This window comes from Acartia tonsa, chromosome 2 (genome assembly GCF_053477335.1).
Source record: "Acartia tonsa isolate MP-2025a chromosome 2, ASM5347733v1, whole genome shotgun sequence".
Lineage (NCBI taxonomy): Eukaryota > Metazoa > Arthropoda > Copepoda > Calanoida > Acartiidae > Acartia > Acartia tonsa.
This window is the reverse complement of record NC_137261.1, coordinates 33,399,816-33,414,778: the sequence shown is the minus strand read 5'-3', so window position 1 is coordinate 33,414,778 and position 14,963 is coordinate 33,399,816. Positions and strand designations below refer to the sequence as shown.

At 39.2% G+C, this 14,963-nt stretch overlaps 3 protein-coding genes across 11 annotated transcripts in view; all 3 read left to right on the top strand.

The window, feature by feature from the left end:
• Positions 1–14,963, top strand: part of LOC145311644 (UDP-N-acetylglucosamine transporter-like) — a 384,555-nt gene that overhangs the window by 23,021 nt on the left and 346,571 nt on the right. The window lies entirely within an intron of this gene.
• The window catches only part of LOC145311638 (uncharacterized), a 368,391-nt gene that overhangs the window by 23,009 nt on the left and 330,419 nt on the right, over positions 1–14,963 (top strand). The window lies entirely within an intron of this gene.
• On the top strand, positions 454–12,049 carry LOC145312784 (uncharacterized). Its single transcript, XM_080152026.1, has 6 exons — positions 454–578; positions 730–793; positions 2,082–2,256; positions 2,861–3,312; positions 11,500–11,580; positions 11,944–12,049. The coding sequence occupies exons 1-4, from the start codon at positions 493–495 to the stop codon at positions 3,001–3,003; spliced, it is 468 nt and encodes a 155-aa protein (XP_080008152.1). The 5' UTR covers positions 454–492; the 3' UTR covers positions 3,004–3,312; positions 11,500–11,580; positions 11,944–12,049.

The window sequence follows — 14,963 nt, the reverse complement described above, 5'->3', positions numbered from 1 at the left end:
TGGGGAAGGATACCACCACCATCAAAATAGAATTAGCACTCAGAAAAAATTAATGCCACCCCCCCCCCCCTCTCAGAAAAATATTTTATAAACTTTTTTTTTCAAAACTAAAATTGGAAATATGGAGGGGGGTGGGGTGGTGGGTGGGGGGCTTTACTTTCCCCAACTTAACCTTAAGTGCAATAGAGGTTCTAGGGGCAAACCGCTATTGGAAATAAAGATCCAACATGACAATTAAAAACTTAAATTCCCTTTTTACATTATTGGACATACTGAATAATATTCTGATAGGCTGCAAATTCAAAATTATGTTTATCAATGGAACCAAGGATTATAAGTTTTTTAGGAGGTTTGCATAAAACGAGAACTCACATTAAAGATACCTACTTAAAAATAACAGACTGTAAACAATTTTTCTCGATTTATTTTTATATTTGTTTTATTGATAGAGCAATATTTTTGGTATTTGCTGTTTGTATATTTGTTTTTCAAATGAAACAGTCACTGGAAAAATATATGGATCCTCCTATTCTACAAAGAGCCTCGACTATCAAGCTTCAGAGTATTAAACAGCCTAGGTAACAACATTTAACATTTTTAAATTTTGTTCGACAGACAGAAGGATACACGCACTGACATGGGTTTCTTATAGAGACGCTTTGCTACTGAAAATGATGTTATTTATTATCACATGAAATATTTTGTATTAGTGTTAATATGTGTATAAAGGTTCTATATTTGTGAAGCAGATCAGTTTAACTTTACAAAGATGGTAGATATATATGGTTATTGGGTAAGAATTATTCCATTAATTATATAAAGTTTTGTAGTCACAGTAGTTACCATTTATCCTACTATCTCTAAATGAAATCTATGCACAATGTAAAAACAAAAATTTTCCAATTTGCTTACAAAATTTCTGACTTAACTTTGTTATTAATTTAGCAAATAAAATCAATCATAGTAAACTCGTCCCTAAACCAAACTCGCTGGGAATAAATAAATGTACTATTATTATACCAGCTTAAAGGGAGTGTGAACGTAAATATTTCTCATCTGATTATCAAATCTTAACATTTTCTAAGCACATTTCACTACACTGATCAACCAAAAACGTCCTATTAACAAAAATATCCAGAAATAAAGCCTTGATTTTATGGTATTTTGGAAGGGAAAAAGGAAAAAACAGGGAAAATCTGAACGTTTTTGTTTCTTATAATGTTTGTAGGAATATTTAACTTGTCATATATAGTTGAAACAATTTACTTACTGTTAAGGATTTATTTTATGATATAAAATTGCCAATTAGATTTTTTATAACGTAGTAATTAGGTAATAAAGACCTATTTTAAATTCGTATTATTGACAAAAAAATACCTCACTGTCTACAAAGGGTTGAATCTCATAGGTTATTTAAAATAATAATATCCCTTTTTATTGTGTTGGACAATAAATAACCCACTTTCGAGAATTAGTTTACACTTTTATCAGACTGTTTATAAAGAAATATTGCGTCTTTATTATTTACAAATTTGTAATTAAAGGTGGGCGAGAGATGGGCCATCTAAAGTTAATTGGATACTAATAAAATAACCTGTTTATAGCTTTGTTATTGTATTTGGTTTTCAATAAAAAATATTGCTTATTTTATCAATTTCTAAGTAACTATACATTGGTTTAAAGCAAGGATTATGTTAAAAGTCAGCTTAACCGTTAGGAAAAATCCAGAACTATGTGAAAAAGTTTTATTTTAGCTATAATGGGAGAAAAAAGCAATTTAATGCACATTTTATATAATACGGAAAATTTCTTCCTTTCCCTTTACCTTATAAAAATAGTCGGAAAAAGCCGTTTTTTAAGCAAACAAAAGCGCGTTTTGCTCTATCTGTGAGATATTATGAATGAGATAATGTTAAGATATGATATTAAGATAAGAAAAATTTACGTTCACAGTCCCTTTAAAAGAAAAAGGGCATACAGACAATTATTAATCATTTTAAAGCTTATAATCTTGAAATATTACTGCTATCAATTGCTAAAGTAATCTATAAAAAAATTAATTTAATTCAACTTATTTATAGGATATTTTTCGTGGAGTTCTTATAGCTAGCAATCAAACAACTTGGAAGGGTCAATCTGGATTGGAAAATTTTTCTGACATGCTTAAAGATGTTCTCGAATATAATTATACTTCTCTTACATTCGAAGATGAAATTGGAAAAATTATGGATGAAGAATTTTTTATTTTTCCCCTGGGTAATATTTACCTTTTTGACACCTTCTTTTTTACCGTTTGCACCTCAACAAACCTAATTCATGGTCATCTTGTTTTCGACTAAGCAATCTTTGAATATACACCAAGTCTTTGATAGCATGACTTTGAAAGGAAGTAAAACACTATAAAGATAAATTATCTACATTTTTAACATCTTTAGCTTGACGGTGATTAGTTCAGACCTTAAACTAACACACGAACATCCCTGAGAGTATACAAGCACATTATTATTTACGCCTGCAACTTTTTCATCACCTAAATGATGTTTACACCCCAATACTAAAACTGTGTGCACGAGACTAAATCCTTTATAGTTTGAAATGATATATCAGGAAGAGGATTATTGCCCTGTCCTTTAAACAGCTGCTACTTATTACCAACAAAAAGAGAATAACGAAACAAGGTCATGTTTTAACAAAGGGTTGTTTTTAATGGCCTTATGTAGCTGGGGTGTGAGCTTGTCACGAGGGATGTAGTAAGTGGACACATAGGGGAAAAGACAAATTACCTTTGCCACGGGTGGATACAACTACACCTAACTTATGCAAGCTATTGGTTGGTTATAATGAAAGAAAACATTTTTAGGAATTTGTAAAATTGGAGATCTTTCTGGTGTAACTTCTGCAACACTGGCCACATTTAATAGAGTTAGGTTAACTGTAGCAGATCCCAACAGGGTTAACCAACTCAGAACTGAAGAAATACCAAAAGCCAGGCATTATAGATAGCAACATAAATTTTATTAACTTGAAAGGAGGAGGGGTTGATAAGTAAAAATTTGGGAAAATTAGTAAAAAGAATTAGGTTAGATTTGGAGTAAATGTATCAATTTAAAATTAGCATAGATAATAGCATGCTAAAAGTAACTTAATCCATGTTGTCTGTATACTTTGTCATAGGCTTGTAATTGGCCCAGCTGATAATGGATTATTTGAATGGGTCAGAGCAGATGTTGTGTATGAGTTACATGATAAGTCATTGAGGGATGGTGATATTTGTACAGATTATCAGAGACATAATAAAACTACATATGGTAGGTAAGTTTTAACAAAAATAACACTTTTAATAATAACACAATAAAAAGTTAAGTTTTGGGTCTATATGCGATATGATGGAAACTATCAAAAGACAATTTATCTACAAATCCTCAAAAATTTTACCCAAAAAATAAAAAGAACTAAAACAAAAGCTTTATTGTGTGAAAAAGATTTAGAAGTTTGTGATAAGTGACTGAGGCTGTAATCATTTGTACAGGTTATCAGAAGCTTAATTAAAAAACCTATGTTTATTCAATCTTAGATACAGATTCCTATTCAAGTACATTTACATTTTAGTTTCAATTGCTAAATTCAATAAAAAAAGATATATTTTCTTAAACAGTTTTATCATTTGTTTAAGAATTGATAATAAATAAATATAAAATGATGTGATATATCATGGAGTACCTAGAAGAAAGATTGTTAAATGTACATATTTGTATATTTACCTCCTGTATATTTACAATCTATATTTATATATATTAAAAGGTGCATCATAGGAAAACAAGGATAACAACATCCATAAAAGCGAAGCTCTGAAACGATAGGACAAACGGACATTAACACTTGTAGGGTGTCAGAACTGTATTATCAGAATATAAATGTATAAGAGTCAAAGCCAAATTGTCAGTTAATTCTTATGAACATACTTACATTTTTAGGATTTGATTATAGAGTTGCTTTGCTTATAGTATTGTACTTTGTTGCCCCAAGAATCAGTATACCAAAAAACAGAACAATCGGATAATTAGATCACATAAAAATTTGTTGTGAAAAAAGTAAAAAATCAACACGTTTAAAATGGACGTACGGACATTCTGGTAATGCTACGCTTTTGAAATCATACCTAACTACTACAGGAATCACATATAGAAAGAAAACTACCTGCAAATGAGGGCATTTTAAAAAAGTGTTTGTTTATTTAAATTCGTATGTAATATATATATCCTATACTTTACACTTACAACAAATGTGGTATGCGGCAGCTCTGGACCATGCAGAAACCAAGACATTATAGTGATGCTACGCACCTAGTTAAATCCTGTTATTCTACAATTATGAAGCCACCTGAAAAGATGTCAGATAACGGTACTGATTTTATCTCTCAGTTGTCCTGCAAATGGAGGGAGGGGTGTTACCCCTCCCTCTCCCATCTTAAGCACCGGAACCTTCCCCTTCAACCACCAAGTTATCAGCACCACCTCAACCCTGAGGATAAAGGATCTAAACCTGCCCTCACCTAATATAATCACCCCCACACAGACTGTTGTTGTCACAAGTAATCATCAAACCTTCCCTCTTTAGTACCCAGACCTACCACTCAACCCCTCTATGCTTATCTACCTATTGTGCTGCTCCATGGGCTATCCTGCCTGCCCCAGACAGGGATAGCCATCTACCTAACCATTGCAATTATCTATGTTTTACTGTATGATTTATCTTTAACTATCTTTATTCCTAATCCATATGTATTTATATTATGGTTAACTGTATTCTTAATTCCCCCCACCCTTTCCAGGGATGGGGGACCATGATTGCCCAAACTGACTATTGTATATGTATTACAATGCTTTTATGTTATGATTATTTATTCCTATCCATTGTAGTTAATGTTTGTTGTATATAGCTTTAGTATCCTTTAAACCTCCAATAAAGTGACAACTGAAATAGATGTTGATTCTTGTCTAGTGAATGCTAGAGAAGCGTAGCTTCTCTATAGTAAGGTGTCCACGTCTGTTCACACTGCCGTAGTCTTTATTCGAACTCTGGTGTCTGCCATTTACCCTAGGCGGATACCACAACTTTTGGTGACAGCTGTGTGAGATTACGGCGAACCACAAGTGTAGAGCAGACGCGCAGCTGAGGCTAAGGTACTCCCAGCAGTGAAACTGGCAAAACTGACACAAGCAACCTGAATTACCCACCCTGGACAGCAAGTCTAACTCTGCATCCGGCAGTTGTGGAAGTGAAACTGGACGAAGAACCGCGAGAAGCGCCGACATCTAACGGAGAATTGAGCGCTCAAAAGGCTGAAACAGGCCTGCGGACCGGCTGAAACAAGCCAAATAAGTGTAAACGGCTGAAAATAGGCCAATTTTACTGCAAGAGATAGCAGGATCCGAACCAGTGGCGCTAGCAGGACGGGACATTCCCTGCCGCCATCAGCTGGATTTGGATAAGCGGCGCTAGCAGGACGGGACATTCCCTGCCGCCGATAGGCTGAAACACGACACATAGCTGCAAGCGGCGCTAGCAGGACGGGACATTCCCTGCCGCCGATAGGCTGAAACACGCCACATAGCTGCAAGCTGCGAGCCAACATACGAGTGTAGTGCACCAGAACAGAGAAAAACTACGTCAACTCCAAGTATCCTGAGAGGCTACAACGCAGCCACCCATCTAGAAAAACAGATATTATGTTACATTGCAGGGATTACCACCCTGATGTGATGGCTAAACAATAGATTTATGAGCAAAGCTTGGCAAACAAATTGTTGTGTTGTGATGAATCTAAGAATAGAACAGGCTTGGATTTATTGTGTATTGTGATAACAGCTAAAAATAGAACAGAGTTGGTAAACAAATCTGTTATGCAATTGTGATAAGGACAAAAATAGAAGCTAGATGTAATATAATAAAGACCCTGATATACAATCAAATCACCTCAAGCCTATAGCACAACAACAATACACCCCTTATTCCAAGGGAAAGGGAGGAGCCCCTCTCCATTGAAGGCAAATACAATCAGGGTGATATAATAGATAAGCCTAGGATTAAGAAGAAAAGGCACTATTACACCAGCACACAGTTACCTCCCTCCCTCACAGGGGAAACGGACGGAGCTACCCCCGTCCCCTCACGCGCTTCCCCCTTCCTACCCACACTAGACTAAGTCCGTCTGTAGTGTGGGGCTAGCGATCGGACACACAGAGCGCCATTCACGGGTAGCGCAACAGAGTGCGGAAAATATCATAAATCCAACGGACGAAGCGGACCAATGAGAGAGCGAGTTGAGGGGTGAGAGCGCGTTTTCCCCGTGTGCGCGGATTTGACGGTGCGGACGCGCGTTGCAAGGACAGGAGATTTCACACACACACACACACACCCACACAGGAGAGGGGCCACTCTATAGCATACAACAGAGATATTTTTTTTGGAGAAAAACTTGCCAGCTCCTCCCTCCCTGTCTACAGTGTGATAAGGAAAACTAAACCAGTTCCTTAAACCCGCTCAGACCCTCAACATCTTCCTAGCCTGCCAACCCTACTTCAAAGCTGAATGGTTAGTGAAACAAATATATGTATATATAAATACCCAAGTGATAAATAAGGTTGTTTTTTTTGTATCATGGGTACAAGTAAGTGAATACTAACCTCACCAAACAACACTGGAAACTGATATGGTAACTGAACGAAAGTACGCCCACCCTGTGGACATAGCCTGACTTGCTGCCCCACACTGGGCAGTGGTGGTGTGTACCTGGACCATCGACCTTCATAGTTGTGAACTATATACAGAGGAAGCGTGATTTTTTTTGGAGCAAGGAGGAAAAGCTAGCTAGCTCTGGGGATATTCCTATACACGTATATATATATATATGGGCGTGTAGCCATGTATATATATAGATAGCCTACCTATCCATATATCTACTAGCGGATACGCTCCTAGAGACATCTGTGGATTCCTAACATATTCCCTGCTACCCTTAAGCTAAGATCCGCTGGTTACCACAGAAATCAAGAGCTATACTGGAAAGGAGAACAACTCAGGCTCAACAGTTAAACAAGACGCTGGCACCCACAGACCAACCCCCTGCTACTTATCATGGGGGCGCGCCAGCCACAGAAACTCTTGAGCCAGGAGGACCGAGCCTACGGCTACGTGGACTACCACCCTAATTACACAGCTATAGTATTTATACTAGGGGTGAGCCGGCTCGAACCTCCTTGCGGTGCGGCTACTCTACTCTGCTCCTATATCTACAAGATACTGCTTCTGTTATTACTTTGGCCTACTGTGTTGAGTACAGTGAACATCAAACACATGCCAGGTCACAGACCCCTGGTCCCTGAGATGCCCTTGTCTGGAAGGGTGACTGAATGTCCGCTGCACAGCTCCTGTTCAGTTGGTGCTCAACGTACGAGAAATAGCAATACTGGACTGGGGATTGCTGAACCTGTAGGTGTCCTCCTGGGGGTGTTGAACGATGCAACTGAGCCTAATGAGAAGGTGACAAGCTTCAGAGACTTAGTGGCCAGCCCCAAGATGGACACTACTACCAGAACTGAGACTCCAAAGGGGCCCAGCCCTAGGGCCAGTACCACCTGTTTCTGGGGTGGAAAGGTCCTCCCTGGCACTGGCCTCACCAATCTGGAGGATGGGGAGCTGTCCCAGGGGAATAGGCCCTTCACCCAGATGCCCGACGCATACCTGGGGGTGGGGGAGCCGCCACCCAAGCCTCCCTGGGAGCCCCCAGGCATGGAACGACTGGGGACCAGCCTAAGGATGGGGACTGGTGACCTGCTGCAGTGGAAGACTTTACCCAGCACGGAGGGAGCAGGGTTGACCAGCAGCAGTGAGGCTGTCCCCCCACACTCCAAGACCAGATGCCGCTACTTTGTTGAACCACTGCACATGTCCCAGCCAAGTTCCCCCATGCTGCTGAAGATGGAGGCCCACCAGGATGCAGAGCTCAAACTAGGGAAGTCAATAAGAAGGCCACCCCCTGCCAAAACCAGAACCACCGCAGGGGCTCCCCACCAGCAGCTGACGGAGCCTGGCAGGGACGCAATACCAGCTGGCAACTCTGGCCCAACTCAGGTGGCTACCAACAGTCTGCTGACAGTCCGGAATACAGTTCAGGCTACCATCAGTATGGCATCTTCTGGGCCTTGCTGGTCCACCTGTGGGTACCTGTCCACACACTGGCCACAGGTACCCCCCAGAGATCATAGCCCCCTTTCCGACTGGCACCATCAACGGCCTTTGCTACCAACTACCTGGCATACCCAGAGGCAGGATCCCTCATGTGGAGAAGCACCTGCAGAAGCTAAGGCCGAGGCTGGCCTCGCCACCCAGGGGAGGAGAGCCGCTGTTGGATGGAAGGAACCTGTGTGTATGGGGAGGAGGCTGAATGTAACCAAGGAGCCACCACAAGCAGCCCAGCACCGCCTGACCCCTAGTAGGGGAGACCCTGTTTGTCAGCTGGTGCCCCAACTGGAGGAGGAGAGACCTGGCAGGTTGATACACCCTGGGGAAGCCGGCCTGATGGGACCCAGCTGGACGAAGGGGCGCTGCCGCTTCAACGGCCACACAGCCGCCAAGTGTAGAACCGGTTGGGACCAAGCAATGAAGAAACACCAGGCCGCCCAACAACCTGCATGCAACCAGTCTGCCACCCAGGTCCACCTGGAGGGAGATGCCCAGCCCCAGCCAGCCAGCCAGAGCCCCCAGCCAGCAGGGAGAGTCCAGCTGTCCCTCACCCTCAACTGCATCCAGCTGTCTACCTCCCTCAACCAAGCCAGGGTAATTGCATTGCACTGGTGTACCAGGAAGTTTGGGCTGGGCCAAACTTGCCTGCGCCCCCTGCATCTGCCCCAGGAGCCAGGATATCAGCCATTACCAGCCAAACTGAAGAAGCTTTGACCGCTGCCTGGGGAGTAACACAACTAGATGCGCCAAGTGCCGAGCCTAACCATAGAAGTAGAGGATCCCCAACAATTATGTCTACCCAAGATGGAGACAATGTGCCTGGACCCCTTCAGGCTAGGGGAGGAAATCCGGAGCCTTGTGCCTCCAGTCCACTAGCAGCAGTGTCCGTGGATGGGCCTGTCTCCCAGCCAACTAGAGCGGAGCCACCCTTGCAGATCCAAGACAGCCTCCGGCATAAAGGGTGGACTGTTACCTTTCCCTACCCCGCAGGTCGGACTGCCATGCACCACCCTGCCAATGTCCAGAATGAGCCTGAAGGAGGCAACGCTCCTACAGTATGGCAACCACCACCTGCCCGCGTTGACAGAGACCCTGGAAGCCGAATGAACCTGACCAGCCCCGAGGGCGAAGAAACTGCGCCTGCATCCAGTAGCCAGCCTGCCAGCAGCAAGGTGACCAACACGATGGAGACCACCAGCCCAGTGGAGAAACCTGCAGAGGTGTATACCAGGCGGCTGTTGGTCCAAGCCCCCTCATGTGCTGTGCCACCCCTGGAGGTTGCCAGGGTGGCCTCAGAGGTACACATCCAACGGCCAGAAGATCCAACAGGACCAGCTACTCCAGCAGATATAGCCGATTCCGTTAGACCTGGGGAGGGCTGGAGTCCACCACCGTCCAGCAACTGGTATCCTGGCGGACCCATTCCACAAGGACAACAAACTGAAGGCCGCAACCACTGTCGGAAGTCTGGCGGTGCAGACAACCCCTCCAGCCTTCCGAGGGGAGAGTTGTGGTATGCGGCAGCTCTGGACCATGCAGAAACCAAGACATTATAGTGATGCTACGCACCTAGTTAAATCCTGTTATTCTACAATTATGAAGCCACCTGAAAAGATGTCAGATAACGGTACTGATTTTATCTCTCAGTTGTCCTGCAAATGGAGGGAGGGGTGTTACCCCTCCCTCTCCCATCTTAAGCACCGGAACCTTCCCCTTCAACCACCAAGTTATCAGCACCACCTCAACCCTGAGGATAAAGGATCTAAACCTGCCCTCACCTAATATAATCACCCCCACACAGACTGTTGTTGTCACAAGTAATCATCAAACCTTCCCTCTTTAGTACCCAGACCTACCACTCAACCCCTCTATGCTTATCTACCTATTGTGCTGCTCCATGGGCTATCCTGCCTGCCCCAGACAGGGATAGCCATCTACCTAACCATTGCAATTATCTATGTTTTACTGTATGATTTATCTTTAACTATCTTTATTCCTAATCCATATGTATTTATATTATGGTTAACTGTATTCTTAATTCCCCCCACCCTTTCCAGGGATGGGGGACCATGATTGCCCAAACTGACTATTGTATATGTATTACAATGCTTTTATGTTATGATTATTTATTCCTATCCATTGTAGTTAATGTTTGTTGTATATAGCTTTAGTATCCTTTAAACCTCCAATAAAGTGACAACTGAAATAGATGTTGATTCTTGTCTAGTGAATGCTAGAGAAGCGTAGCTTCTCTATAGTAAGGTGTCCACGTCTGTTCACACTGCCGTAGTCTTTATTCGAACTCTGGTGTCTGCCATTTACCCTAGGCGGATACCACACAAACACACTAAATCTTTAGACACACTTGAGTATTTCACCTCAACTTCATCTCACCTGTAAAATCTACAGGTGGGTATTGATAAATAAAGTGTAAATAAAGTGTAGTAAAAAAAAAGAAGGACCCCGAGGATAATTATTTCTTGTGATTCTTAACTTTAACCATATGAATTTAAGCCTGTTTTTCATATGGTGTCGTTTAGACCTACAAGATAAAGTTACCTCATTCAATAGAGGATCAGTATACAACCTAAACAATATTCTTGAGGTGGAGCTTTTGATGGTCTGCCCATTAAAGCATTTTGCAGTTTTCATTTAACAGGCCAAACTTATTTATCCCTCCTTAAAATTTTTATGTTCAGCTGTGTATCCATTATACACATTTTAATCAGAATGTAGTTAGGATTAGTGTTGACCTAATATTTTTATCATAAATATCTTATTTTACTTCTCAATGACGCTTATTTTTCTTTCAGAGACTGAAGTTTTATTTTTTTTTGTATAAATTGTATATTTTGAGAAGAGATTATGTTGAATTAGCCTTGACCTAATTTAAATGTACACTTTTTATGATAAACGGCAATTTTGCTTTCTCTTTTTTACTTCTGCTTTACAATTAACTAACACTTTTTATAAGAGAATATCTTGGATTAGTCTTTATACAATATTGTTATAATAACTCTTATAATTCAGATGTAAAGTTTTTATGCATATAATTGGCACAAATAAAGAATCAAATAAGGAATCACATGCAAAGTTTGAAATCGATAGGACAATTCTAACATGCCTAAATTAACGAAAAAAGCTTTCCGTCTCAGACGTTAGGACGGACCTACCCTAATTATACAAAAGCTTCGCTTTTAAAAAGAAAGAGTGGTACAAGTGTTTGGTAACATCTACATATATTTATATTATAAGGTGCATCATAGAAAAACTAGAAGAAAGAGTGCTGGAGATATATGGCTGCTTTCCTCCCTGGGTTCCAGGAATTCAACACAGGTAAATATTTTACCTTAGAACATTGAAGGGAGGGTTGAAGTTTTTCTCGTACTTAAGTTATATACTCTTAATTGAAATCGTTGCATAAAAGTAAAGGGATGTCTGTCTGTCTCTAGATAAAGATCTCGGTAGCCGCTGGACCCATAGCCATTTTCTGCTGCACAAGAGGTCTAAAGGGTATATAAACAATGACAACTATGTCAATAATATCAACAAACCAGCATCATATTGGTGAAAAAAAGGCATTTCAGTAAACGATATGTGTTTTTTTCTTTCAGTTTTTTAGCTTAATTAATTATACATGTATTTGAATAATGTATCCTAGTTGCAATTTAGAAACATTACTAAAATTATTTATACCAGTGGAAGAGTTTGTGAGAAAGATTTATCTGTAAACCCTGTTGGCTTAAATCAAGATGAACTAATTAAAACCTTTACACAAGATATACTTGCTTTACTTTCTACAGGAATATGCAACAATATATGAATTGTTTTCTCGTACTCATTCGAATCCGGTGGACAAGAACCGGTTCTCATCCATACGAAAATACTATGTCTAGCATCGTATTATATCAAGCTTTCTAAATGGTTTTAATCTTATAATTGTACATTCTATATCCGCGGAAAGCTGTTTATAATACGATGCGAGAAATAACTATTATCTATAATACAAAGTAGCTTAATATCTGTCCGTCCGTCCATCCGTCTTTCTGTCTGTCCGTCCGTCCGTCTGTCCCTTAAGATCTCGGTATCCGCTGAACCGATCGGATTCTATTATTCAGGGTATATACCTATTATTCCTGTGGTGGTTTTAAGCTTTTATTGGGGGGGGGGGGGTTACACCCCTAACCCTCCCCAAAAACAAAAAAATCCCCCCAATTTTTTTTAAATTTTGATTTTGATACTGGGGCAGATCCAATTTTTTTTCCCGAAAATTTTGAAATTGATACTGGGGCAGCTGCATTTTTTTCCCCCGAAAATTTTGAAATTGATACTGGGGCAGCTCCAATTTTTTCCCCCGAAAATTTTGAAATTGATACTGGGGCAGCTCCAATTTTTTTTTTTAATTGCCACTTGGAGCAAAGCCCCTAGAGGCTAGGAGCGAAGCCGCTAGTAAATTTTATAAATTGGAATGATGATATGGTTCCCTATAAATAAACATAAGAAACAGAAATGTTTTTCCAGTGGGTTGCGCAAGGTGCACCCGACAATTTTAACACACTTTTTTACGTTTTATGCCACAACCCTCCCCCCCCCCCCCCACTACATTTTAATGAGGTGTGACTTTTTAACATGACACCTTTCTTGACTGTATTAGGGGCGTGTATCAATATCAATAGGGAATTATTCACTTCCCTTAATTTTGCATGGAGGGCGGATACACTCTCCACTTCCACCTTATATACGTCTTGGATCAGAAATATGTTTCTTCAGTAATTGTGTTTGTATATTTCAGTTTCAGTGAAATTGACGATATTTTCATTTATTAACAAAGTGAAATAAAATTAATGCTTTTAAAAACATGCATATAGACAAATGTAGATAATGTTAAATATTTAAAAGGGTAAACCTATTCATGTAGAATTTTTTTTACACTTGCATCTGTTGAATATTTTTGTAACAAAGGACGAGTCAAAATGTTTAATTCTTGCCTTCCTCCTTGTCTAACTACAAATATTAAGATGGAGGTAATATTTTCTTTGCTTTTGTATATTGTCATATTTAATAATCAGACGATTCATCAGGGATGTATCATTCTATATTTTTTAACTCTATATCTTCTTTAGATTTTTGTGGTGTTTTTTTCCTAAAGTGGCTAGTTGATTCTCTCCCCCCTCCCTCCCCTATTTTTCAATAAAATTAAAATTAGTGGGGAGGGTATATTAGAAACTGTGTAGCCTCGCAGGGTTAGGGCACCGTAAGTATAGAGACAGGTTTAGGGCACCTTGTAGGTACCTACCCCCCCTTAATTTCCATTTATTTGAAAAGTAAGAGGGGGATGGGTTAAGTACTCGATAGGCACTTTGAGGGAAAGCAAAAATTTTCTTTTAGTCAAATAGTTTTAGCTTGCTATTGTTGCGCTACTTCAGGACAAATTAATCCTTGTTGTTATATTTATTTAGATAGTTGATAGTGGTAAAAATTTACAAGATTTGGCGAGGGCAATCATCACTGTAAACGAAAATGTTCAAGTCTTAAGGAAGAATATGTTAACATAAAATCTCGAAAACGTCTGGAATGACATGTTGTGGGAACTGGAGACGCTTAGTTTTGTCCTGGGTTGTTTTTAGAAGAGCTGTCCTTAGGGTTGGGAATCTTGTAAAGTTTTTTTTAGACAATTTAATTTTATATGCTGTTGTGCTGGTTGTATCAATTTCTTTCTTCGTGCATTCCTATCAATGCTCATTCTTTTCAAAAATTTTATGTATGTTTGTAATGGCCTTATTCAGGTTTTAGGCTTTTGCACAGAAAAAAAATATTTCAACCACATTTTAAACAAAAACTAGAGGTTTAGGGGGTCCACCTATAAATCCATTTTTTAATAAAATATTCTTGAAACTAATTGTACAGAGATTTCTACGGATATGATGGTTTTAACTTATTAGTTGATCTGGGTAGCTCTCTAGGACTATGGCTAGGTCTAGTTTTATACATTATACTCCATTTCTCACAAAACAAGAAATGTTTTTTTACCCACAGTCTACTGATCATTGATTATTCATTATAATTAATAATTATATATTTTAAAATTATTCTATTAATCTAATTATTGAAAAAATGATTTTCCTATTTCCTATTTTCAAGTCATTTAATGTAAGTGTGCCCTTAAATAAAATCTTGTATTTAAGGAATTTACATTAAATTTTTTACTATTTAATTATTATTCTGCTTACAAAGTTTTTACACTCTTGAATAGTTATTTCTCGCATCGTATTATAAACAGTTTTCCGCGGACATAGAAAGTACAATTATAAGATTAAAATCAGATTTTTTATCCCCGAGGTATACGAATGAATACAAAAAATCTTGATATTCATTTGTCCTGCCTACAGATTTTATGCTTTTATGAATGTTGTTTTGTTTTATGTTAAATCTTAGATATACAAAATGTTTATTTCTAGGTTTATCTGCTATTAGTTTTCTGGACTTCGGATTTATAACATGGAATTATTTTAAAAAGAAAATGGCAAGGGATTAATTCCTATTTATTATTGATTTCAATAATAAACTTTTTTTCTATAAATCTGTTTATTTTATTTATTTCGAATCTACTGAGCTATTACTTTTGCTGTCATATGTAAGCGGTAAGCACAATTATATGATTCTGTTTTAAAATAACTTATAATGATTTTTGCAAGAAAAAAAGATATAATTAGGCTTAA